Source organism: Miniopterus natalensis, chromosome 17 (genome assembly GCF_054644295.1).
Source record: "Miniopterus natalensis isolate mMinNat1 chromosome 17, mMinNat1.hap1, whole genome shotgun sequence".
NCBI lineage: Eukaryota > Metazoa > Chordata > Mammalia > Chiroptera > Miniopteridae > Miniopterus > Miniopterus natalensis.
The window spans coordinates 23,782,130-23,808,694 of NC_142097.1; the positions used below are offsets into that span (position 1 = coordinate 23,782,130).

General features: G+C 50.8%; 3 protein-coding genes across 3 annotated transcripts; all 3 read left to right on the top strand.

Moving 5' to 3' along the window:
• The first annotated feature begins 450 nt into the window (after nucleotides 1-450).
• Nucleotides 451-4,143, top strand: LOC107538762 (keratin, type I cuticular Ha7-like). The gene is made up of 7 exons (XM_016215087.2): nucleotides 451-942; nucleotides 1,127-1,209; nucleotides 2,059-2,215; nucleotides 2,587-2,748; nucleotides 2,837-2,962; nucleotides 3,445-3,665; nucleotides 4,062-4,143. The coding sequence occupies exons 1-7, from the start codon at nucleotides 451-453 to the stop codon at nucleotides 4,141-4,143; spliced, it is 1,323 nt and encodes a 440-aa protein (XP_016070573.2).
• Nucleotides 4,144-9,932: 5,789 nt separating this feature from the next.
• Nucleotides 9,933-14,738, top strand: LOC107538716 (keratin, type I cuticular Ha7-like). The gene is made up of 7 exons (XM_016215043.2): nucleotides 9,933-10,361; nucleotides 11,419-11,501; nucleotides 12,479-12,635; nucleotides 12,918-13,079; nucleotides 13,173-13,298; nucleotides 13,680-13,900; nucleotides 14,603-14,738. The coding sequence occupies exons 1-7, from the start codon at nucleotides 9,933-9,935 to the stop codon at nucleotides 14,736-14,738; spliced, it is 1,314 nt and encodes a 437-aa protein (XP_016070529.2).
• Nucleotides 14,739-22,306: 7,568 nt separating this feature from the next.
• On the top strand, nucleotides 22,307-25,165 carry LOC107538766 (keratin, type I cuticular Ha1). The gene is given in 6 exon segments (XM_016215090.2): nucleotides 22,307-22,666; nucleotides 22,809-22,891; nucleotides 23,172-23,328; nucleotides 24,275-24,436; nucleotides 24,519-24,644; nucleotides 24,815-25,165. Coding segments are annotated over 6 exon segments (1,227 nt in total). The 5' UTR covers nucleotides 22,307-22,318.
• The last annotated feature ends 1,400 nt before the right edge of the window (nucleotides 25,166-26,565 follow it).

Here is a 26,565-nt window from a genome sequence, read left to right on the forward strand (position 1 = left end):
GGTGGGAGAGCCACTGGATCTTACAGATGTGCTGTTTCTCCTGCCGAGCAAATCCCTTACTGAAAGATTTGATTCTGCAGTGTGGCCGCACCCACAGGGAGACCAGTACAGCCCTGGGAGAGGACATCTGGGGCTGCCTTAACTGTTGGTGGTGGTTGAATAGGAATATAAGTCTCCCATCAACAGACAACCTGATATCAAAGAGCCAAGAGGCACCTCAGATCATCAACATTCCTTTAATGAGGTGAGGAACTCTTAATGGTAAACTCAACAGCTGAGTAACAGGACGGCGGTACAACAGGTCGGGAATCAAGGCAGTGAGGTCAAAGCCCTGAGCCAACACCCACCTGCGAAGGGGTATAAAAGGCCTAGGAGGGAAGGGGGTGCTCAGACTCAGTGTCTTGGCCTTCCCAGCTGCTCTGAACCTCCTGTGTAGCCTCAGCCCACACCATGACTTCCTTCTACATCAGCCCATGCCAGTCTCTGGGCAGCGCTCAGGCTCCTGGAGAAAGAAATGTCTGCGTGTCCTCCCTTGACCTTGGGGGCCAGCCTGCGATAGAGGAAAAGGCTGCCTGTATGGGCCTCTTGGCCAACCTGGCACACGCCAACCGAGTTCGTGTGGGGTCGACCCCTCTGGGCAGACCCAACCTCTGCCTACCCCACAGCTGCCACACTGCTTGCCCCTTGCCAGGGACGCGCAACATTCCTGGCAACATTGGAAGCTGTGGGGCCTATGGGGAAGGCACCCTGAATGGCCACGAGAAGGTGACCATGCAGTTCCTGAACGACCGCCTGGCCAACTACCTGGAGAAGGTGCGGCAGCTGGAGCGGGAGAATGCGGAGCTGGAGACCGGCATCCGAGAGTTGAGCAAATGCCATGAGACCACCGTGTGCCCCAACTACCAGTGCTACTTCAAAACCATTGAGGAGCTCCAGCAGAAGGTGAGGCCTGGAGTAGCCTGGGGTGTGCTGGGTCTGAGGGAGGCAGAGGGCACGTCAGACCAAACCACTGAAGGCTCAGAGCTTTGGGTTCTTGAGTTTTCTTGAGCAGGAGTGTAGACACCACATGTAGGGTTGGAGCCCAGTGTGATGTTAGTGCGTGAACAGTCCTCTTGGTTTTTCTCAGATCCTGTGCAGCAAGGCTGAGAATGCCAGGCTGGTTAGCCAAATCGACAACGCCAAGCTGGCTGCCGATGACTTCAGGATCAAGTAAGTAAGGCCAGAAGAGGGCCGAGAGTGACTCCTCTCTTCTGTTCTATTTCTAAGTGCCCGTCAGAGTCTTTGCTCAAAGTAGGTGTTCAAAACTAGTTATTGACTAGGAGAATGAATGAATCAATGAATAAGTGTCCCCTTTCTTCCTCTCCAAACCATAATTTAACCTGTTACTAGAAATGGTCATTATACAGGGTGGGAGAGAAACAAATGCAAAAAAAAAAAAAAGAAGGTAGGGTTTAGATTGGTTAGATCCTGTCATCTTCTTCCCATATCTAGAAAACAAGAGGGTTTTGTGTTATAACCGGAAGCAAAATCTAGCCATTCCAAGAACAGACTTTCAATGCATAGGTTGTTGATAGACTCACTGACCCTTGGCCTAATCCATCAGTGGGAAGAATTGTCATTGTAGCCTCTTGTGTCAAGAATTGCAGTTGAATGAATGATAAAAACAATGCAAAACAATTAATCCAAAGGATGACGCAGTGAACTGTAGGCCCAGAAGGCTTATTTTTAAGCCACTCTTTTTCCTGACTCAATGACTCCTTTATGGCAGAATGGATGCTGCATTTCATCTGAACACTTAGGCTGAGTCCAGTATTTGCAATTAACCAAGGTATATAATCCTAGACATCTAGTTATTCTTTCCGAGACTCAGTTTCCATCTAGTCAATGGGCATAATGATACATGTCCTGACCATGATCTCTGTAGCTACAGAGACCAACACAGTCATTGCAGATCAGGTGAGCAAATGAGGATCTGAGGTGGTGAGGAGGTGGGCCCGGGGTCAGCCGAGAGGGGCTCTCCTTGGCATCTTGCTGACCTGGCATCTCCTGTGATGGAAGGCACGAGAGCGAGCACTCCCTGCGCCTGCTGGTGGAGGCGGACATGTGTGGGATGCACAAGCTCCTGGACGACCTGAGCCTGGCCAAGGCTGACCTGGAGGCCCAGCAGGAGTCCCTGAAGGAGGAGCAGCTCTCCCTCAAGAGCAACCATGAGCAGGTCTGGCCCTGTAGCTGCAGACTCGTGGGGGAGGGAGTGTTGGGCAGAGAAGGGAGCACCTCCCACCCTGTGGCTCTAGGATTGGAACATGGGCTCAGTTGGCATCAGGATAATGGGTTGACCTGAGTCTGAGACAGGTTGATTCTGTGGGATGTGGCAGAGTGGAAATTTCTTCTCTAAAGATTTGCCTTGTGAGTTTAGGAAAGTCTCCAGATGGGCTCTTCCTATTGGCCCCAGAAACAAGACCTTTCACATCAGTGTGTATGTGGGGGTTTCCCCTCGCACTGCTTGTCAGGAGAGGGGTTCAGGTGCCGTCTGCTCTGTCAGAAGGCCCTTTCTCACTTGGGGTTTTGGTTCTTCTGTCCCTGCAGGAAGTGAACATTCTGAAGGGCCAGCTGGGAGACAGGCTCCGCATTGAGCTGGACACTGAGCCCACCGTGGACCTGAGCAGGGTGCTGGAGGAGATGCGGTGCCAGTACGAGACCATGGTGGAGACCAACCGCCGTGATGTGGAGCAGTGGTTTGAAGCTCAGGTGAGGCGGTGCTGCAGAGCAGGGGCAGGGGGAGCCTGGCCCCCATGTGGGCAGGGAGGCGATTACATCTCTGTGCCCTGTGCTTCAGTCTGAAGGCATCAGCCTGCAGGCCATGTCCTGCTCTGAGGAGCTGCAGTGCTGCCAGTCGGAGATCCTGGAGCTGAGATGCACGGTGAACGCCCTGGAGGTGGAGCGCCAAGCCCAGCACCAGCTGGTATGGGTCCCCCTTCACCCTCACCGCACTGCGAATGCCACAGCCATGGCCTGATAGCAACATCTCTGAGAAGTCTTCCTACACAGTTCCGTTAACATTAAGTTAGAATGCAATCTGGATACCTCTCTTCCCGGTGGAGATGACTTGCTTTTAAGGCTAGTTTGACCCAGAAAAATGGTTCTTATTAAAAGTCAACTCTACTTCTTTCAGAATGAGGTGTGGAGGTTCATGCACTCATTTCACAAGATTTTATTGGGTGTCTACTTCATGTCAGGTATTGGAGATATTAGGGGGAAATGAGTTTAAGTTAGATGTTTTTTGTGTTTGTAAAGACATGGTCACATTGACTGTGATTTCTTCAGAGCTCTGGGGATGCCCTATGACTTCCTGGAATTTGCGCCCTGCCTGGTGAGTTCAACCATGACCTTCACTGCTGAATTTTGCGTCCCCTGGGACTCTTTCCCTATTATTTCCCATTATAGAAAGACTGTCTGCAGAACTCCCTGTGTGAGTCTGAGGCCCGCTTCGGCACCGAGCTGGCCCAGATGCAGAGCCTGATCAGCACCGTGGAGGCCCAGCTGGCCGAGATCCGGGCCGACCTGGAGCGGCAGAACCAGGAGTACCAGGTGCTGCTGGACGTCCGGGCCCGGCTGGAGTGTGAGATCAACACATACCGGAACCTTCTGGAGAGTGAAGACTGCAAGTACGTGTCATCTAAGCAATTCCTGGCCAGGCCACATGCCTGACCATCAGATTCCTCAGAGATAACTATGTGCTTGTGGAAGGTTGCATCCTAAAGAACATGCCTCGCAGTGCCTTAGTGCCTCATTCACCATTGCTGGTGTGTGCAGACTGTGCGGTTGAAAGAATGGATCACAAATGGTAGCCAGGTCCCTAAGCCAAGCCCCCCTCAGAGGACGCCTGGATATGGAACAGCACAGCTGAGTGTGGACGTGGGTCTGACGGAGGAGGTTCTGTTGGGCCGTGTGATTTGTCTATGGCAGACCTTCCCTACATGGTTTTGGTCTGACCTCCTCTGTCTCCATCACTGAGACCCTTCTATTTCCCATGTCTGACTCTTCCTTCCCTCTCCCTGCAGACTGCCCTGCAATCCCTGCTCTACACCTGCCTCCTGTACCCTTCGTCCGAGCTGTGCCCCGCCGGCCTGTGTGTCTTCATGAGAGCCGATTCTGAAGGTCTGAGTCCAATGCCGGAGGTCAGGGCCGTTTGCACTGAGGCTGGGATTGCCCTCGCCTTGCCAACTCTTCCTCTAGAAACACCAAACCCACTGGAGGCCTTTTCATCGAATCAAAGGGCAGCAGACACTTCTAAATATCGGCTTCCTGTTTGTGCCTCAGGCTGATTTTTAAAAATGTTGTATTGTCTTCCACTGAAACTATTGTTTTTCTCCCCGGCTCTCTTCTGGGATTTTGGTTCTACTCCATTGCTTCAGAATCTTCTAAAATGTAATTGGGCTCCTGTATTAAACGGTCAATAAACCTCCTTCCTGCATCAAGCGCTCTCCTTCCTGTGTTTGGCAGTATTTGTGGTGTGATAAGGAGTTCTGGCCCTCAGGCCCTTGGGTGGTCACTGGCCCTAATGTGTTGCTACCAGGATCCCTCTGGGGCACTGGGGTCTGAGCCCCTGGATGAAGGTCGTTTGTTGACATTGGACATGTCTTCACCTTGCCCGGCGATCCCTACAGATTGGTGAAAGGAAGCGGTGTTGGTTGCCAAGTTTGAATTCCTTCAGAACAGCTCAGAACTAACATGTCCTTACTGTGCTTTTGGCATCTGCAGCTTTCTGGTGTTTTGTTCAAGAGCAAAACCACACAAATTAGAGTTCCAATCCAGTCAAAGGGAGGTCAGGCTGAGAACTCCCTTGCCCAGGTTGCCAAGTTTTTTCTCTCATTCAAACTGGCCCCTTCATGGAGGCAATGGAATTACCTTCTTCTTTTAGACATGGAGGCTCAGCTTGGGCCCTGGGGACAATTGTCTCAGTCCTGGCCCACTTCTGGGATGTGGTTTTCTTTAGAGAGACGCTGCCACTGACATGCATGCTTGTCTCCTCTACTGCCACTTTCCAAATGCTGGTGTGGGGACAGCAGTTGCCACGAGTGCTCTGAATGCCTGCCAGCCTCTTGGATGTGGCTCTGACACTGTTCAAGGTGGTTCACAGCCAGACTCGGTGGAAGAGCATTTGGGAGCTGCACCGGAGAGGCTGTGCTCCTTCCATGCTGAGCTAGTCAATTTTGCTTTCTGTAAGTGCTGAGTGTGTCCAGAAGAATGGAGCTCTCAGATCTCAGCTAGCCCATGTGCCCTGGTCCAAAGACCAATGCAAAGCTGGTCCTTCTTCATGGTAGCCTAGTATGGTGGCAAGAACACGGGCTCCAGAGTTGGGCAGACCTGGACTCAAGTCCAACCTCTGCATCGCCAGCTGAGTGGAGCTGACCAGGTCACTAGGCTCTCTTAAGACCTATTTGTAAAATTAGAATAATTGTACTTCCCCTCATTGTTGTTGAGGGAGAATCCACATAATGTTCCCAGCATACAGAAGGCGCTCAATGAATATTGGTTTATGGGCTCCCTGGGAACCAGCAGGGACAGTCTTTTCTTCCCTGAGGGAAAGAGGTGGTAGCAGAACCCATTAGCAGCACCAGAAACCACATATTCCCACGTTGGTGGCCTGGAGGTTTGTCCATACTCCCTTCCACTTATAAACAATGATGAAAATGCCCTAACCAGTTTGGCTCAGTGGTTCGGGTGTCAGTCCATGGACTGAAGGGTCCCAGGTTCAGTTCCGGCCAAGGGCACGTACCTGGGTTGCAGGCTCGATCCTGGGCTCTGGTCGGGGCGTGTGCAGGAGGCAACCAATCGACGTGTCTCTCTCACATCGATGTTTCTCTCTCTCCCCCTCCCTCTTACACTCTCTCTGCAAAGCAATGGAAAAAATATCCTCGGGTGAGGGTTAAAAAAAAAATCATGAAAACCATCCACTGTTGTAATTGGAGCTCAATTTCTCATTCCTAGTGGCCTAACTGAAATTTTTTAAAAAGCATTCTTTGGGCTGTCAGAGGGCAAGGATGTCCATTGGGCTCTTTTGGGCTTCCTTCTATCAAGTAACCCCCAAGAGTTATGTGTTTTAAACAGTGGCCATGACCCCTTCTTGTGCCAGAGCCATGCAAACCTGGTCTGTCCCTCATTCCCTGGCCAGGACATACTCTGAATGAACTCTAACTGGGGTGCCCTCATGACTAGTAGGCATGCGGGAAAGGCTACTCGGATCCAGGAGGGACTGCAGATTAGGGAGGCCGGCAGGTAACTGGCCCAGGGCACTTGGACATGAGATTTTGCTCACAGCCATTATTATAGCCTAAGGGCTCGGGACTCCCTCTGGTACCAACTCCAAGCACCCCTCTTCCTCAGGGTGATTGTCCCATCTGCATGTCATGTTCCCCTCTGTGGCCTGGCTGCATTGTGACACCCTCACAAATTGGCCTTATATGTGGTGTCTCATTTTGCTTTGGTCACAATAATTTCAGCCAGATTAATATTTTCCTCCTCTGAGACTTGGCTGCCTTGGGTTGAGACCAGAGCCAGTTTGGAGCCACCTAGCACTCATTCATGGCTTTTCATTTAATGAATATTTTAAAAACTCTCATCTTCTCATTTAATGTTTTAACTTTCGAAAATATAAGTATCAAACTCGTTTTATGACTAAAAGGCAGCTCATTTAGAACCCAGCTTGTGCTTATTTTCAAATAACACTCCCTCTACCCAAAATACCTTCCCTGCCACCTGCTTTGGAGATTCCAAATGCCATTCCCCTCTAGTATCATGCTCCCATTGAAAACAAGGGCTCCTGTTCAGATGCAAGGCCCTGGGCTAGCTCGACCTCTCTACCTTAGCAGCTCAGGAGGGTTTCTCAGAGCTACCCAGGCTGCTCTCTCCTGGCTCCAGGCATTTATCTCGGACCCCCTGGTGGACAGTCCCCGTCACTTTCACACTCTCCAAACTCGAATTCTGCTCTTCTCCCTTTAGCCAGCCCTTTGCCTTGATTTCCCAGCTTCCCTTCCCATCTCATTATTGTCCCAGGAACCCAGGGGTGACCTCAAGGACATTTTGGTGTTCCTTCCTCTTTCCACCTCCCATACACAGCAAATCACTCAGTCTTACAGAGTCCTTTTGTAACACCTCTGTCCCCACCCCTTCCTTCCTGCTGGCACTGCTGGTGGCTGGATTTGGTTTCCATTACATGCTTCCCGGGTCCTTGGTAAGAGCCTCCTCCTGCCTATCTTTCAAGTTCCAGATCAAGTCTCTTTGATACCCTACGTCTCTAACGCTCTGCGACCTCTCCTTCCTCTGAGTTACATGGTCTATATCGACTGCTCTCAGCTTTTCGAGAAGTGGGAATTCTCTGATTCACCTCTGCACCCCCCATGGTGCCTCGAGAGGGCGTTGCTGGGGCAGGAGCTCTTGAATATTGGATCGCTTGGAGTAGGTCACTGGGACATGGTCGCTGATGGTGGTAAACCCTGAGTTTGAATATTACCCACATCTGCACACATCTGTACACATCTATTGGCAGCCTCTTAATCCAAACTCATTAGAAATTCTATTCCAAGACCCCCATTTAAGGTGATAGGAACTATGGGGAATGCATTCAGAGGAATATACTCAGGAGAGGACTTAGAATGACTGGACTTATCCTCTCTGGGACCCCGTGGGGACAAGAAAAGAAATTAGCTGAAGAGCCAACTCTCTGACTTACTTGCTAATGTATCCCCAGCGTCCAGCACCGGTGCCTGCTTGGCTCAGGTAGGTATTCAAGGACTATTTGCTGAATGAATGACTATAAGAACAAATGAAAACAACAGGTAGAAATAGCAGGGAGGTAGATTTGTCTCTGCATAAAGAACTTTCTAATAATCCTGATGTGATAAGTCTTTTAAGGCAAAGCTAGCTGTTATTTATCTCCTGATTCCACTGTCTTGTACCCAGTCTGGGATACTGGGAGCCACGGGGGCCAAGCTGTCCAATGGTGGGATGAGTCACCCTGGGAAATGGTGGTCCGGGCAACTAGGTAGAAGGAGGTTATCAGAAGGGATCTAATGCCCAAGGATCCTACACTAGAGGACTTTGAGATCCTCTTTGGCCTGGATATTTTACATTTTTGAGCCAGCTATAACATGCACTGCTGCCTCAAGGGCCCTCCTGGTGAATTCATTCATCTTAAGAATGGGGTCAAAGTAGCGTCTTCGTTAGCATAGTCTGGAAGCTGGCTGCCCGGCCCTTTCCAGGGCTTATTAAACAGCTGCCCACTGGCTTGCTTGCTTTAGGAATAGACGAGGCCATAAAACTTCTGATGTGCTGAGTGTGTCTGAGGATTAAGGAAATTTAAATTTTGTTCTAGAGTCTCCCAAGTAATGGACAATCAAGGTAGGTGCATTTCAAAGAAATGCAAAAAGTTTCAAAAGGCGAAAGATCAAAGTTCCTGAGTGTGTATCTTTTAAAATAAGGTGGGGACCACTCAGTGGGTGAGAGGATCAGTGTCTGACAAGGAGAAATGCCCTGAAAGGATGGGGAGGTGCCTGAGACCAAACACTCTAAAGTATAAGTCATGCCCGCCTTAATTACACTGCAGACTCAAACACACAGCAACGTAATTTCATTTCTTGGGAATCACAAATTACCCAGTTTCATCCCCAAGTTTTTCCCCCACTTTCAAAACTGCTCATTGGCTTCACACTTGCTCAGGGAAAGTCTTAATTGCCCCAAATCAGTTCGACATGCTGTACTGTCATTTAAATTCAGTTCAAAATACTTTAATTTCTCGTTTGATTTCTCCTTTGACCCATGGGTTATTGAAGTATGTTATTTAGTTTTCCAATGCCAAAATTGATTTAGAATTTACATTTCTCTTTCATTGTTTGGGCCTAGTGTTTTCCCCTTATATTTATACAGGAAGCTTCCTTCTCTTTTCTCTTACTTCCTTCAAAAGGAACCTAGTGATTTCCCCTCACATTTGAGATAAGTCAGCTACAAGGGGTAGATCTTATCTTTGACTTGCCTTTACCTGAAGACTATATATGGGATGGTCCTGGCATTCAAGGTTCCCACAATCTGGACTAAACCCAACTTTCCAGGGCTGGCTTATATGTCTTCATTGTAAGCGCCAACACAAGTAGACTTTTCCGTTTTCCCAACATGTTTGGTTCTGTTCATTTTGTTCTTTGTGAGAGTTACTCTCCCCCAATCCCTCATGGAAACCACCAATCAAAACATGTTTTAAATGCTCCCTATTCTGTGAAGTTTTTTCTGGTCTCACTATGCTCTCTTCTTAAAATCTTCACAGCTCTCTTCTATTTAAAAAATATTTTTAGCACTCCTCTTAGTGCCTTTATCGTATCAAGGCCATTCACTTTCTTCTCTCTATTAAAATTAACCACTGCTCCCTCCAAGCAGCCGAGCAGTGTCCACCCTGGGCACTCCATACATATCTGCTGAAACAAGCTAATGGAGATTTTTCTTTCTTCAGTGTGCTTGACTAATATGTTAGGCTTTGCCATGATGCAAACATTCCACGGTAGGAAAAGACTACAGGAGTGACAGATTTTGAGGACATTTTAGGAGTCTCTGGGTCTTGATTATTTCACAGATACAAGATGACAGCAGGGAAAGAATTCTTAGCCCCATGAAGAGGCCTTTCCCCTGTTTTCTAGGACTCTGCACTGATGAGAAGCACCCTGTGTGGGTTAGGCCTCTTTCATGAACTCATTAACTCTTTATAGGAGACAAAATCACTGACTAACTGAGTGATCGTATAACATTTGACATAAATATTAATGAGCAAAATGCCAGTTTTCTTGCACCAACTCCCACTACGGGCTTATATAAGATCTAGAGAAGGAAGGTTTTAGGTTCAAACAAATGCAACCGTGGACAAAGCAGGAGTCTAGCCTTTGAGCACCATGACTTCCGACCACTGTGGTTCTCCCCTCAGTGGGCAGGTTTCAGAGGCCAAGGCTGCCTCCCTGGGCCTCTCAGCCACCTTGGCACATGCCAACCGAGTTCGTGTCGGGTCGACCCCTCTGGGCCGACCCAACCTCTGCCTACCCCACAGCTGCCACACTGCTTGCCCCTTGCCAGGGACCCGCAACATTCCTGGCAACATTGGCAGCTGTGGGGCCTATGGGGAAGGCACCCTGAATGGCCATGAGAAGGAGACCATGCAGTTCCTGAACGACCGCCTGGCCAACTACCTGGAGAAGGTGCGGCAGCTGGAGCGGGAGAATGCGGAGCTGGAGACCAAGATCCGAGAGTGGAGCAAATGCCGTGACACCACCATGTGCCTCAACTACCAGTGCCACTTCCCGACCATTGAGGAGCTCCAGCAGAAGGTGAGGTCTGTGGTGCTCCAGAACATGGGTTGGCAAACTGCAGCCTTCAGGCCAAATGCAGCCTGCTGCCTGATTTTTGTAAATAAAGTTTTATTGGTACAGCTGTGCTCTTTCACTGATGCATGGTCTTTGGCTGCCTTTGTGCTACAATGGCAGGGTTGAGTAGTCATGACAGAGACTCATGGTCTGCAAAGCCTAAAATATTTATTATCTGGCCCTTTACAGAAAAAGATGATTGATCCTTGCACTAAATGTCCATGACCTGGACGGGGAGTGGAAGCAGCAACAGCTGACATGTTTTTTAGATGTGGGAAGAGAATCTCTTCAGTGGAGGTGAACAGGGATGTGTAAAAGATGAGATGTAGAATCTTACTCTCCAAGATTCTGAGTTTATGCCTACTTAGGCTCAGTACTTACAATTCCTGAATTGTAGTTGCAAAAACAGTGTGACCTAACTTCTGGTGCAGTGAAAGGGGTCAGAGGAATGTGTTTTAATGTCCGGCATGAGCCAGTGTATATCCTGTTCAGTAGCACTGGCCTCTTATGCACATCTGCTGTCTCCTTTGATGACCAAGTCAATGCTGCCTAAGAGCCTACATCTTAGTTGTGGAGATAGGAAGACAAAGAATGTCAGGATGGGTGCCACAGAAATGGGGCCAGATTCAAAGAAGACCTCTGGGGAGGTTGACCCAACTGGCGCAAAGAACTTATTAGAAATGCACCCCACCTTATCTAAAACTTTCGTAACCAGCCGTTCTCTGGTCTAGACTCTAGATCTTGTTTATATGTGGCTAAGTATCAACCTGGCAAAATAAAATTGTCTTTGATATATGTTTAGTTTGCTACCACTACCTTCCATCTCTCGGTTCCTCAGCCAAGCATCCTCTTGCACCCCCCTTCCCCACCCCGCACCACACAAGCATCTCTTACATGTTTGGGAATTTGTGTTGTCCAAGGGGATGTTTCAGTTCAAACCCTGGCCCACAGGACTTCCTTTGACCCGAGGCCACCAATGGTCTAAGAACAGTGACTCACTGAGCCTACTTCCTTTCCCCAGATTCTGTGCATCAAATCTGAGAACAACAGGCTGGTCATTCAGCTCGACAATGCCAAGCTGGCTGCAGATGACTTCAGGACCAAGTGAGCTGGGGTCGGGCGGGGAGGAGGAGGGGCCAGGTGCCTCTCCTGGCTGCTTCTCTCTTGTGATACAGTTGACATTAGAGAGGTAACCGACCAGGACCCAAGCCAACAGTTGCAGCAAGAGAAGACAAAGGGCATTAAGCCCGAGATCTTGGAAGAACCACCCCTCACCCCCATTATTATTTAGCTTTTATAGTTTACAATGTGATTTAGAATCATCAGCCACTTGACTCAGTTGTAGGAAGAACCTTGTGAGGCAGGCAGGGCAGTGATGACTTCTCCTTCCTGAGGACACGGAGGCTCACAGAGTTGAAGTGACTTGACAGAAGTCACTGAGAGGCAGAGCCAGAACTTGGCCCCAATTTCCTATCCTGAGGTCATTTCCTATGAAGCTCTGCTGCCTCGGTGAGGATAGGATTCCACACTGCAGCTGGACCAACTTGTGAGCACGAATCACTCATGGTGCCTGGAAACATGTGAGGGTCAAAGGGTTTACACCACCTGAGAAGGTCCCATCTGGGAGCAGGAAGGGGCATTGGGCTTTGCAGTCTTTCTTCAGGAACCGGGGAAGCTTCACTCCTCTGGAGCTAAAGAAAGCTACTTCCTTCCTCCCGTTCTGTCAGTTGGCTTTTAATCCGAGAGATCCAGGGTCCATCTCAGTAGGGAAAATGGAAGAGGGGGGGCTGCAGTGATCACACTGCATTATAATCGCTGAGTACTCAGCTGCCTCCCCTCTGACCATCAGCCACCATCCATCCCAGCATCCTCAGGACTGGCCACTCTGCTTGGCTCATCTTAGGCGCTTAGTGTTGAATAAGGGGGAGCACCCTGTTGCTTTCTGGCTATGAGCACACTACATAGGAAATGCCAACTCACAATTAGGCTGCAGAGAGAAGCCAGTGAGGTTATGGCTGTAAGTTGGGTCCTGGGGCCCCTTCTGCTCTTGAACCTTGACTCTTGTACCTGGCCTGGTAAAGGTACCAGATGGAGCACTCACTCCACCAGCTGGTGGAAGCTGACGTCTGTGGCCTGCGCAGGGCACTGGATAACCTCACACTCGCCAAGTGTGACCTGGAGGCCCAGGTGGAGTCCCTGAAGGAGGAGCTGCTCTGCCTCAAGAAGAACCATGAGCAGGTGGGTGGCCCTTTGTGTGAACTGTGTAGACTTCTGGGGGTGAATTCAGGCTCATTTGGGGGAAGAAATGAGGCTCTTCCTCTGGCTCAGGATGGAAGCTCTGTAGGCCATGTTTTGTGGTTAAGCCTCAGAAGCTCTGAAGGGGAGCTCTGGCTTTCAGTGGCAACATGTTCCTCACCCACAGAGGAACACACTGGGGATAATGGACTGTGGGAGATCATTGAGGCTTTGGGTGGAGGGCAGCAGGGGCCCCATGAATGGGACATCCTCCTGTGCCCACAGGAAGTCCACACTCTGACATGCCAGTTGGGGGACAGGCTCCGCATTGAGCTGGACACTGAGCCCACCGTGGACCTGAGCAGGGTGCTGGAGGAGATGCGGTGCCAGTACGAGGCCATGGTGGAGACCAACCGCCGTGATGTGGAGCAGTGGTTTGAAGCTCAGGTGAGGCGGTGCTGCAGAGCAGCGGGGAGGGGGAGCCTGGCTTCCATATGGGCCAGTGAGCTGACCTGTGTTGTTTGACCCACTGTATTTCAGTCTGAAGGCATCAGCCTGCAAGCCACATCCTGCTCTGAGGAGCTGCAGTGCTGCCAGTCGGAGATCCTGGAGCTGAGACGCACGGTGAATGCCCTGGAGGTGGAGCTTCAGGCTCAGCACAACCTGGTGAGCTCCTTTGCATGCATGGAAGACTCGGCTTGGCTCCCACCCCCATGAACAGTTCCTGTTTCAGTACATGCCTCCCTTAAGTAGAGACCAGGACACAGCTGAAACCCTGACCTCATCTCCCTTGCATCAAACATTCTCATAGAAGTGAATGCTGAGGGAATGAGCATTTACCCAGATGAGGGAGGTTCTGCAAACCCATCCTAAGGTCTAGGATGAAGAGTCATAGCACATTGTCAGTTCCTCCAGCTGGATACTGCCAACGGAGCCCGACTGTTCTCAGGGCCTGGATCCATCTAGGGGTATAATGGTCTGGCTGCAGAGCCTGAGGGCAGGGATCCATGATTTTTAACCTGCTTCTCATTTTCTTTGGCATCACAGAGAGACTGTCTGCAGAACTCCCTGTGTGAGTCCGAGGCCCGCTTCGGCACCGAGCTGGCCCAGATGCAGAGCCTGATCAGCACCGTGGAGGCCCAGCTGGCCGAGATCCGGGCCGACCTGGAGCGGCAGAACCAGGAGTACCAGGTGCTGCTGGACATCCGGGCCCGGCTGGAGGGCGAGATCAACACATACCGGAACCTTCTGGAGAGCGAGGACTGCAAGTATGTCCTCTAATGTCTGTGTCAATGTCATGTGTAAGAGAGAGATCTCTTATTGGCAATGACCTAAAAGGAAGGTGGCATTGCAGATGGAATCTTTGAAGACAAACTTGCTACCCAGTAAGCCTGGTGAGCTGCCTGGATGTAGAGGAGAGTGTGCAGGAATTTTCCAGCTCATGCTGTCCACTGCGTTGACCAGGTTACCCTCCTAGATGCTAGTCACTGGCAGAGGGGCTACAGTACAGAGAGCTCCGTGCACTTAGGTTTACTAACGTGTCTCTGGAAGAAATACTCCAGGATCAGGGATCTTCACACTCAGTGTTAAAAGTACTCACAGGGCATCTGCACCTATCTCTCACTTAGCTCCTCACAGTGTTGCAGGGAAGGTAAGATGACTACTACACCCCTTTCCGCAGCAAGGGACAAGATTAGAAGCTGTGTTTGAGAGCATGGCCTACGTCTGGCCTGCTCCCGTTCATCAGCCTTTCTGCCTTGCACGTGGCAGGTAACCCTCGTTTTACACATGGGTGCTCTGAGCTCAGGCCGCAGTCCCTCTGTGGACTCTGGGCAAGTCACTCCCCTTTCTAAAGGGACCTGGAAGGTCTACTATCCTGTTTGCGCCTCCGATTCTAAAGTGCCTGTGTACTTTTGTCTTTTGTGAACTTCTGATGCCAATGGTACAAACAGCTTTTTTTCTCCCTGCAGGCTTCCCTGCAACCCATGCACAACCCCGGCCTCCAGCACCCCCTGCCCAGCCCCTGCAGCCTGTACGCCCTGCCCTCCCTGCCCTTCCCGGCCTCTTCGGGCCTCCTGTGGGCCCTGCTCATCGCCTCAGTGCTGACATATTCCTCAGTCTGAGGTACTAGACAATGGAAAACATTCCTTGGCTCCACCGGGCCTGCCCTCTGAGCCTTACTCCCTCAGCCAGCCTGGAGCCTGGAGCCTGGAGCCTGGAGCCTGGAGCCTGGAGCCTGGAGCAGGGCGGGAGGTACTTCTCTGCTGGTGGACTTTCCAGTTCAGCAGCTCAGCTCCGGCCCCTGGACTTGTGCTTCCTTTTCTCCCCTCCACTGCCTCCCGGTTTCTCTGAGATGTGGCAGGTAACCTTGTTTTCATTTTACTAATAAACTTCGCTTCTGCAGCATAAGGAGCCCAGGGCCTGCTGGTCTCTGTTTCTCCATCCCATGCTGAGAGTGTCGCTGGGAGCTCCTTGAGCCAACTGGTCCCATGGAAGCAGGGCGTGTGGCTCACTCACCAGAATGGTTCTAGGAGATGGCACAGCCTGTGATGACCGGGGTGAAGCTGGGATGGCAGCAAAATGGCAGATGAGAGATACCTGGCTCTGGACCCCACCGAAACTATTTAGAGCCAGATTCACAGAGCTTTTAAGATACAGACACTAAATAAGAGCCCCCTTTTATCTGGATGAAGAAACACGGTTCTGTGCAAAGGAAAAGGTCCATCCAGAGGTTCTGCCAGGTCTCTGCATAGAGTTAGCTTTTGTCACCTCATGTTCATGACGAGGAAGGCCCTGTGCTGGGCTTCACAGGCACTGTGAACAGGACCCCCCAGAAGCCCTGCAAGCAGGGAGCAGCTGTTGCTATTCTCAGCTGGTGGCTGAGTCAAGACTTGAACCTCAATCTCTTTAAACTGGGTCCAAAGCCCATACTCTGGAAGCTTTGAAGGGAAGAAGTATCAAACATGAGAAGGGTGAGGGCGGTGGTTCCTAAAGCGTGGTCCTCCAACCGGCAGCACGAGCATTACCTGGAAACTTGTTGAAAATTCGAATTCTTGAGCCCCACCCCAGACTTTCTGAATCAGTAGTCTGGTTTACCAAGACTTCCCGATGATTCTATGCACTCTCATGTTTGAGAACCACTGGGTTAGGGGCTTTACTTGGGGAATGAGCCCCTGCCTGGCCAGACACTGCAGAGGGGATTGGCTTTGCTCTTCTGACAAGCCCCATGGGTGAGGAATCCCCCAGACCATTGAGATAGCGCATGTCCTCTGCACATTATGAAACTCTGGACATATTAAATGATGGTGATTGCTGAGCCATCAGACTATCAGTCCAGAAAGGGTCAAACTGACCCACCCAAGCTCCTCAACAGGATCCACTGCCAAGTCCTTCTGGAAGCTTGAAAGTTGCAGGCAGGAGACATATGGACCAGGGGATCTGTATTTAGGCAGCCATGGCGAGAACAGCATGTCTCCACACAGCAACATTGCAACTGGCCAAGATGGGAAGCAGTGAGTTCCTCATCACTGGAGACATTTAAACAGGGCCTTTGCAACCACCTGGTGGAGATGTTGAGGTGGGGACTTAGGTGTCTGATGGGGCTGGATGAGATGACTGTAGAGGGCCATCTAGTCCTCAAATTCTATGACTCCTTGCTTTCTAGGTCTTATTTGTCAGTGAAACCACAAGTGTTAAAGTGGAGCCAACAAACCGACTCCCTCTCTGCTCTGTGAACTCTCTGAATTGAAGTCACTTGCTGAGACATTTACAAAATCCAGCTGATGATTGCTGAATCTAGCCCCTCCTGGTGCAGGAGTGACCACAGTCCCAAGCTCTAGCGGTAGAGAGAGCTAAGCCAGGACCTGGTTGCTCTGCATTCAACTGCTCTCAAAACCAGAATCTTACCTGTTGGCTACTGTCCATGTAGACAGGACTGATCTGCTTGGGAGGCGTCAGGACTCCCATCACAGGAAGCTTCAGAAGGGTCAGGGGCTGTCACGCCCTCCTCTCCCCTCCACTGTGCCTCTGCTTTTCCCCCAAGTGGTGGTGTTTGGGTCCAGGTGACACACCCCTGAGGCACTTACCCAAGAGTGGGTCCCAATAAGAAAGAGCAATTTTGATTAGTCTTAGTTTGGCACCTGGCCCAAACACCTTTACCTCCTCTTTTGTACTTAAATAGCTCCTTTCATCCAATAAGTTCAAAGCTGTCTAACAAAATAAACCTACTTATTCCTGCACATGACAGAGTAGGCAAGCATTGTCCTTCCCACTTAAGGAGAGGGAGAGAAGGTGAGTCACTCGGTGGTTGAGGGATTCTTCTGGTGACATGAAATGAGTCAATGGGGCCCCAGGGTGATTGACCTGTATTTCTTAAGTTCACATCCAATGCCCTGTCATTTATAATTATAACATTAGCTTTGATGAGACATTGTTTGTGTACGTGTGCATGTGTGAAATGGTTTGGGTTCCTGGGAAGAAATGCTGGGTAGAAGGGCTTATTATACTTGGGGGGGGGGGTGTGAAGAGCTTCCCTGGAAACCAAAGAGCCCTTCATTACCATCATCACTATCATCACCACCACCACAATCATCGTTTTCTTTATCATCATCTTCATCATCACATTGTAATCAAAGCTCGCCATTGAGCTCGTACTATAAACCAGGCACTAAGTTACAGATAAGTTTATATACATAAACTCATTTAATCCTTACAGCAATCCTATGAAGCCAATGCTTTTGCTATCCCCATTTTGCAGATGAGGAACTGAGGCTCAGAGAGGTTAAGTAACACAGCCAAGATCACACAGCTGCCAGGTAGTGAAGCCAGGATTCAGATCCAGGCAGTCTGCCTCCAGCAACTGCTCTTAACCCGTGTGCTTTACAGAGGCTGAGTCTCAGCTTGTGCCAGCGGAACCTTAATTACCCCCAATGCTTTTCCTCGAAGGAAATGAGATAGTGTTTATGCAACAGGAACCATTTCTGAAGATTTATGTCACAAAAGGTGGTGCAAAGAATGAAATTCCCATAGCACCTCAAAACAGCTTGAGGACCCCAGCTATTTTAATGTCTGGGAATCACCAAAGAAGGTCGGTCCAACCCCCTGCAATTAATAAAACCACTTGGTCCATTGAGGAAGGGGAGGAGATGAAAAATAGATTCCCATACATATGTTCATCATTTCACCATTTACAAGGTACTTTCATATGTGCCAAACCCTGAGAGAGACAGAACAGGCGTCACCATCCCCATTTTGCAGTGGGAGGTCAGGGCTGGGGAGGTGTAATGACCCCCCCGAGTTCTCACAGCTGGTCTCACTCAAGCCCAAGTCTTCTCAGACCCAGCCCATTGCCCTTTCCCTGCACTGGACCACGAAGGGCTTTGCTTAGCGGTCTGGATAACACTTCGCTTTCAGACCCACAGAGATAAATTTACATGCAAAGGTATTGTGGGCCCTGGGAGTCTCCCCAGGGTAATCTTCCCCCTGCTTTCTCCCACCCTGCAAAGCCCTCCTCACCCAACCACTGCAGACTGAGCCTCCAGCCTCTGGCCGCCTCCTGGCCTCCCTCAGCGGCGGTTCCCCCTTTATGTGGGTTTTGCACTCCATCTCCCGTGGCTCCCTCCTCCCTCCCGCCCTGGTTGTCGGCATCCTCAACGTGAGCCTGGGTCATTCCCGCAGGCCCCCAAGGCCCTTCTCTGCGCCTCCACCCTGCAGGAGGGCTCTGATCCCGAGGGTGGCAGAGCTGTGTCTGCTCGCCAGCAGGTGTCACTGCCTTTTCTCTCCACGGATCGCACCCCCCTTTCTGTTTCCTCTTTCACTTGCTCGGGTGGCCGCTCTGGTTCACCGCCCAGCCTGAAAGTGCTGGGTGAGCGTTGCCGCTTTTCCTCCTTCTGCCCCATTCCTGCTTCTTTCACCTGCTTTGAAACTCATCCCGGTACCTACGGGGATGCTGCAGGGCTGAGGGGATGGGCAGCTGCCACCACCGCCCTGCGGTCTCCAAAACAGCAAGAACCAAATATCAAAATAACAAGTTACCAGGCCTGGTTGAAGCAAAGATTCTAAAAGGGATATGGATTCTGAGATCAGTTGCTTGGATCCTACCTGAGTCACCTAGAGAGTGGGGCCGCCTATACACCCTCGGGATACAAGTAAATCGTCTGAAATGGCCTCATCCCTCTACCCCTGGCTGAGAATCACAACTGCGCTGAAAAGCCCTGACTGGGGTTTGGGGCAGGAATCGGTATGGGAAGAAGTGGGAAGGGGGCAGGAAGAAACTTTTGGGAGGTGAGGGGCTCAATTATCTTATATCAGAGTTAGCTGTGGACCTGTCTGTCTGCTCAACAGGACTGAGAGCTCACGGAGGACAGCGACCTGTCATCTCCCTACCGTCCCCCTGTCCTCCTGTCCCCAGCCCTGGGACTATGCCAGGTGCTTGATAGATGTTCGACAGGTGCCTGCTTTCCTTGATGTCATACATACAGCCTTCTAATTTCATCAAACACAAACTGATTTCCAAATGTCCATCTCACACCTTTTAAATATCTCACCTCCTTATGTTTTTATTATTTCTCAAATATTTTTGGGACCCATATTAACCCGAATTGCTCATAAAAAGATAATCCTCTACTGGAACCATGATTCCTCTGCATCACTTTAGTCCCATGCCCAGCACCAAGAAGCTGCTCAATAAGTGCATTTCGAATAAAATTGAACTAAAGAAAGAAAGTGGGTCTGATAGTCCATTGACTGCTCAACTTCCCTCTGAGTGAACAAAATTTGCAGCTATTTCAATTAGGGAATCGAGAGTACACAAAGTCTGATCCTAACCTCTGGGACGTCGTGGAGACCTTTTAACGCCCGAGTCCCAGTTTCCCTATTAATCCAAGCAACAAATTCACGCAAGCCTGTTGATATTTTGAAAACACCGCAAGAAAGAGGCTAGGTGTCTAAGGGGTAGCAGCAGCATTTCACTCACCAGCCAGCCCATCTGCCGTGTCCATCCTGGGTTCTTGTGCCATTTCCCCTCCTGCAGGGAAGAAGGCATCTCCAGGGAACAGGGATAACCTGTTCTTTCCCGCATCTTCCGTGTGGCTGTTGATTAGCTGTGAACTGAAGCCCATGCAGGCCTCACTCCCTCTGCTCCTTCCTTCCTTCCTCCTCTCCACACTCCTTACTCATTCAGGAACCGGTAGCCTTGTCCCCCTTTTGACTTACGCTGCCTGTGTGTAGACAGCGATGTATTTCTCAGCCACAGACAAATCTCAGGCTGGAGCAGAAGGGCGATGCTCTGGCCGGGACACCTTGGAAGAAGGTCACTTCTTTCAGAGGCCTCAGGAGCTGTGGTCTGCGGTCTCGTGTCTGTAGATCTTTTCCGAGTCATCGCCACTTACATCCCACAGGACACTCAGCAGGGTGGGCCACTCTTCCGTCCACCAGTTCGGGTTGTCTTGGCTACTTCTCGGGGTTGAGCCATCCAGGTTCACTCTTGTGAAGACGGGGTAGCTTTGTCTGATACGCGTGGCCCCACGTGGTTCTGGGGATTCCTTCTAGGTTTCCTCCTTCCCTCTTCTTTATGTTCTTTCCTCTCTTATTAAACACACCTCTCCCTGCTTCCATCTCTCTCCACTTCGCTGGTCTCGGTCTTGGCTTACTGGTCAACCCAGGCCTCGACTCCTCTCATACTCAGCACCTGAACATTTTCCTTTGACTGCAGCCTCCACAAGGCTGTGCCAGCAGTCGGTAGAGACCAAAGAGCTTGGAGGATGCTGCTGGCATTGAGTCTGCTCAGGGGAAAACCTCCCTGGGTGGCGACGAAGGCACCATTGAGGAAACAGCTCCTTGCTGGGGAGCCAGTGCTGTGGAGCAGGCTGACAGGGGTCGGGAAGCAGGAGGCCCGCGCTGTTCCCTGCCAGCAAATGCTCATCAGGCTGATTCACAGGCCTTCCCACTTGTCCCGAGCCCAGACGGAGTGGGGCAGGAGCGTCCTACTGGCTGCGCTGCCCAGCCTCGCGCCTTCCTCTGGGGAGCCTCAGCGAGGCTGCCTCGGGACCCATCTAATACTCCCCCTTTAATTGCTGTGGAGAAAAACAAAGAAACTGATTTTATTATAAGCCTGGGGCTTCTTTGTAGTGCTGTGGGGCATCTTAATGGCATTATAATAAGTGGCGATAATGGCCTTGGAGAGGTAGATGAAGGAACTTTTATCTGAGGCTCAAGCGGAGAGTCGCAAGAATATTATCATGAAAGCTGGATGGGGAGGACTCCAATAAGTTGTCAATAAAACTGCCGCTCTGGCTGGCAGCCAAAGCCACAGTGGGGTTGGGGTGTTGCTACCCAAGATGCAAGGGGTACCCGGTGATGCCTATAATTATGCCATATGTATATATATTCAGAACTTGGGCCACCTCTTCCTTAGACCTTCCGATGCTTTCCTTCACCCTCAAATCCTCCAGGCTGCTTTGCTAAGTCCCCTGCTTATGCTGTCTCTCAGCATTTTCTCTCCAGGTGACCGGGTCTTTGGATTCAGTTACACGACCACAGAGCCGTCCTTGGTACCTTTTAGCCTTCTGTTCTTAAACCAGGCTACGTGTAACCCAGTAAGGCTGGGGATGGGAAGCCCAGGACAAGATCAGTCCATCTCCCTGGTGCATCAATTTCACCTAGCGAACTGGGCAAAACGTTAGACAGTTTAACTAGAACTTTTGGAACCATTTTTTATGTTAAAGTCAACAAGGGACTATTATGGAATATAAAGTCAATTCACATGATGCTTGAAGATCAATTTCAAAGGTTTTCATGCTAGTGGAGGCCCTTTTGGGCTGTCCCCCAGCTATTCCAGCTGCCTGCTCACCCTGTCCCCAGGTATGGACACCCTCTGGAGAAGTCCACAGGTACTGCTTGTTCCTTCCGCACCTGCCCCCACACACTATTCCTGGGTAACTGAAATGCATCTGTATGGATCTCTCAGCTTGCTTTTTCCCCCAACTCTTTTTAGAAATGATCTCTTCCTCCAGAACCTTCCCTGATCTCAAGCTATCAAAGTCCCCACCTTTAAAATTCATCTACACTCCTTTTAAGTGACATACAGGAGGTGTCACACAAACAGCTGTCCACCTTCTCGGCCAGCCTCATCCACCTCGAGGCTTCCACAGCCTGGGGTGCAACAGCGTTAAAGGATTCTTCTCTTAAAGCAGATGGAAAGGGTGCCCATTGCTGTCACTTCATATGACTTCCTGACTCAATCCCAGTCCCTCCCTAGAGATGCCAGGTGGGCCATGAGATGGGGCTGATTATGGGTTTACAGGATCACGTGACACAATAGAGTGTCATTGGATGGACCAACTCCCAGTTAACAAGGGCAGTTACTTGGGCTGGACTGTGTGGCCTCTTTGAAGGTCTACCACAAAGTCTGATTTCATGGGTGTACTGCCCGAAGAGGAGTCCTGACTTAGCAAGAAGCCCAAGTAAAGAATTTTATGGGACAAGGGACTCTTATGAAGAAGGCAAATAACAGACTGAAGGGAAGGGCATCTGAAAAGTAGTGAAGATGTAAAAGTAAAAAGACTTTACATGCTATGTCCACACCCTCTGTGGAGAGGGTATAAATGCTCCCGGGGGTGGGAGACCCACACGCTCCTTGGAGAACTGGAACTCTGTCTTCAGCTGGGTGACTAGCTCCCCCCAGCACCATGCCTTACAACTGCTGCCTGCCCAGCCTCAGCTGCCGCTCCGGCTGCCCCTCCCGGCCCTGCGTGGCCCCCAGCTGCCACAACATCCCCCTGCCCGGGGCCTGCAACATCCCCGCCAACGTGGGCAACTGCGGCTGGTTCTGCGAGGGCTCCTTCAATGGCAGCGAGAAGGAGACCATGCAGTTCCTCAACGACCGCCTGGCCAGCTACCTGGAGAAGGTGCGGCAGCTGGAGCGGGAGAATGCGGAGCTGGAGAGCCTCATCCAGGAGCGGTGCCAGCCCCAGGAGCCCCTGATGTGCCCCAGCTACCAGTCCTACTTCCGGACCATTGAGGAGCTGCAGCAGAAGGTGAGGGGCCTTGCTGTCTTCGCTAAGCAAGGGGAGTTTGCCATGCTTCTCACTCTGTGGTAGTGTGTTTCTTGCTTCTGTGTCACCATGACTCTCGCTTCCCCTTTTCCCAGTCTTCACTAAGCAACCTCTCATTCTCCAGATCCTGTGCAGCAAGTCTGAGAACGCCAGGCTGGTGGTGCAGATTGACAACGCCAAGCTGGCCGCGGATGACTTCAGGACCAAGTGAGTTCGCTCAGAATGTGCACTGGGGTCCACTTCTTTTGTTTAATCTCCAGTTAAAGAAAAGGGATTCCTATAGCTTTACTGAACAATAGTTTGATCCATTGGTTCAAATCTATTGCTTTTTGGATCAATATTGGGTCTTGATAGCCTCCAAAACCCTCTGTCTCCTGGTTTCACTCACTGCAGAAAGTGGGAAGACAAGATGAAAGGGGTTATCAAAGATTATCCCTGAGAGTCTTGCAGGTCTGCCAGTTACTGCTCCGATCCTGTCTTTGTGCAGGTACGAGACGGAGCTGGGCCTGCGGCAGCTGGTGGAGTCGGACATGAATGGCCTGCGCAGGATCCTGGACGAGCTGACCCTGTGCAAGGCCGACCTGGAGGCCCAGGTGGAGTCCCTGAAGGAGGAGCTGCTCTGTCTCAAGAGGAACCACGAGGAGGTGAGACCGGAAATGAGAAGTGGAGAAACCTGATTTAGTCTCAGGGTGAGGTGGCTTTCGTGATTTTCTTTAAAAACACCAATACTTCATAATAATAGAAAAAATGAAGAGATGAGGCCTATCCAAGTTCCCAGATCTCTCTTTCACTCGTAACTGGATTTCCCAGAGCACCCCACCCGCTTGTGGTTGGTTCCTGAGCTGTGGACCAGCTCCCTACGTTGCTGTATGCATGCTGTGCAAAGTCATTTCTCACCCCCAAGGGCCAAAAGATCAAGTCTGGCAAATCTGAGTCTCTATTCTTGGTGAAGACTAATCTGGGGCTCCGTCTTCTCTCTCCTGGGTAAAATGATTTCTTACTTGATGGCAAGCATTATTTGATATACAATCTGAAATTGTACAGCCGAGTCTTTGTACTATAAGGTCATCTGCAGCCAATCTGCAAACTATTAAGTGGAGCATTAGTCTGTCCTTCATGGCATCCAAGCAAGTCCTTGGGAATTTTTCTTTTTTTTAAATGTTGACACTATTACAGATGTCCCCATTTCTCCTCTTTGTCCCCTCCACCCAGCCCCCCTCCCACTTCACCCTCGGCCTTCACTACATTGTTGTCTGTGTCCACGGGCTATATACATACATGCATACATGTTCTTTGGCTAATCTCTTCCAGTTCCCCCGACCCCCCTCACCTCTGAGATCTGTCAGTCTGTTCCATGTTTCCATGCCTCTGGTCATATTTTTTTCTTTGAATCCAAGTGTGAATGGCTCAGTCATGGTGAGGAGAGGGCTGAGCCACATGGAGCACAGATCACCTTGCCTTGAACTGCCATAGATTGTTCCACTGTTTTTTTCTTGAGGAAATAGACTAACAGGGCTTCAACAAGCAATGCCATTTCTTCAGCCTATTGTTCATTGAGGATAGTCACTTTTGCTTTTTTTGCATCCACAGGAAGTCAACACCCTGCGCTGCCAGATTGGAGACCGCCTCAACGTGGAGGTGGACGCCGCCCCCACCGTGGACCTGAACCGCGTGCTCAACGAGACCAGGTGCCAGTACGAGGCCCTGGTGGAGACCAACCGCAGGGACGTGGAGGAATGGTACACCAACCAGGTGGGCACCTCGGCACCGGGCCGCCCAGGAGCGTGGGACCCCTAGGGCAGGGCCTGATCCTGTGTCTCACCTTGTGTTTCAGACCCAGGAGCTGAACAAGCAGGTGGTGTCCAGCTCAGAGCAGCTGCAGACCTGCCAGGCGGAGATCATCGAGCTGAGACGCACAGTCAACGCCCTGGAGATCGAGCTGCAGGCCCAGCACAACCTGGTAGGTAGTGTTCAGACACCTGGGGAGAAAGCGAGGCTGCAGAATCAGTCACAGGGCTGCCCTTTGGGTCCCAGTCTCTTTAACTCTTGGAGCTTGTGACTTCTCCGGGAGCCTATGGAGGGACGTGTTAAAGGAGCAGCTCTGTGACATTCCTCACCTTCCCCACACAGAGAGACTCCCTGGAGAACACGCTGACGGAGACAGAGGCCCGCTACAGCTCCCAGCTGTCCCAGGTGCAGTGCATGATCACCAACGTGGAGTCCCAGCTGGCCGAGATCCGGGGCGACTTGGAGCGGCAGAACCAGGAGTACCAGGTGCTGCTGGACGTCCGGGCCCGGCTGGAGGGCGAGATCAACACGTACCGGGGCCTGCTGGAGAGCGAGGACTGCAAGTGAGTAGCTGGCTGGGAGTGTTTGATGAAGCCGTGCACAGGCACAAGCATACTTCTCGGTCAGACTCCAGGAAAAGATTGCAGACCCTGGAAAAGAAATTATGCCTTCCCACCAGACATCCTCAAATAGAACTCAGAAAACACAATATGCCCATCATTAAAAACATACAATGGCAAGAATTGTTTGATGTACAAACTGAAAATGTACAGCCAATTCTTTGCATTCTAATGTAATAATATTGATGTAAGATCAATGCTATTTCTTACATTTTATAATACTGTATTTTGTGGAGGGTACATGTCCACTCACCACCTCACCTGCCCTTAGATACAGTTAAGACCAGGCAGGCTGGGTCAGTATTCTCCCCATTTGTAGGTGAAGAAACTGGGGCTTGGAGAAGTTAAGGGACTTCCCCAAGGTCACTAGCCAGAATTAGACAGTGTTGGGAGTCTAAGCCAGAGCTTCAGTTTCTGTCTGGAATTTTGGCACTATGTGATAGGGAGAAGATGAGAAATTTGTACGTGAGATTTGCAGCAGTTGAGCCTGTGGCCTGTGTGTTACAGGTCAGGCCAAATCCTGATAGGCATTCCATTCTTGAAGGGGAGGGGGTGTTTCTGGAATATATTATAAGCCTCCCTCGATTCACCTTTCTACATCATTCATTTTCTCCAGCCTGCCTTGCAACCCCTGCGCCACAACCAACGCATGCAGCAAGCCCATTGGGCCCTGTGTCTCCAATCCCTGTGCCCCCTGCACGCCTTGCATCCCCCGTCCTCGCTGTGGACCCTGCAGCTCCTTTGTACGCTAGAGCCCTGGGGCTGCCAGAGGAGCCAGGAGGCAGGGCCCAGGGCTCCAGAGCTTTGACCCGGCTCTGGTTCATTCGATACAAGGGCCTGAAGACACAGTTTGCGTGGCTGGAGCCACCCTAGCGGGTCAGCCAAGAAATTCACCCAACCTACTCCAGATCATTCCCTGCCCACCCTTTCCTGCACCAGGGCCAGTTCCTTCTTTGCTTGTCCAGAGAACCCTCCCAAGCGCCAGCAGCCTTCCCTTGGAGGCTCCTAATAAACTTGATTTCCCTGGCAGAGCAGATGCCTTTCTCATTGGTATTCATTTGTTTCGCCACACCCATCACTGGAGCACTTTTAAAAAAGCCACTTGAAAGTCAGGCCATATAATGACCTGACTCTTGGCTACAGAGCCGTTCTATGCCTGGCGGGCAGAGGGCTGGCCTGGCACCCACGGGTGAGGCAGGGTGGCAGGAGGGGGGGCAGGGCAGCTGCAGGGCTATGGCCTCTCTCTCCCCTTGACTATTCCTGGATTCCCACCCCCCATCCCCCCTCCTCTTGACCTGGGCATCTCCTAGAGCTGATTGTATCCAAATCTGAAGTGAGGAGGCATGAGCTGGGGGCCAGGAAGAGGCTCCGCTTTCTAGCTTTTGCATACGTACCTAGAAGTGGAGTTGCCAGATCACATGGTAATTATACATTTAACTTTTTGAGGAGTCACTATACTGTTTTCCACAGTGC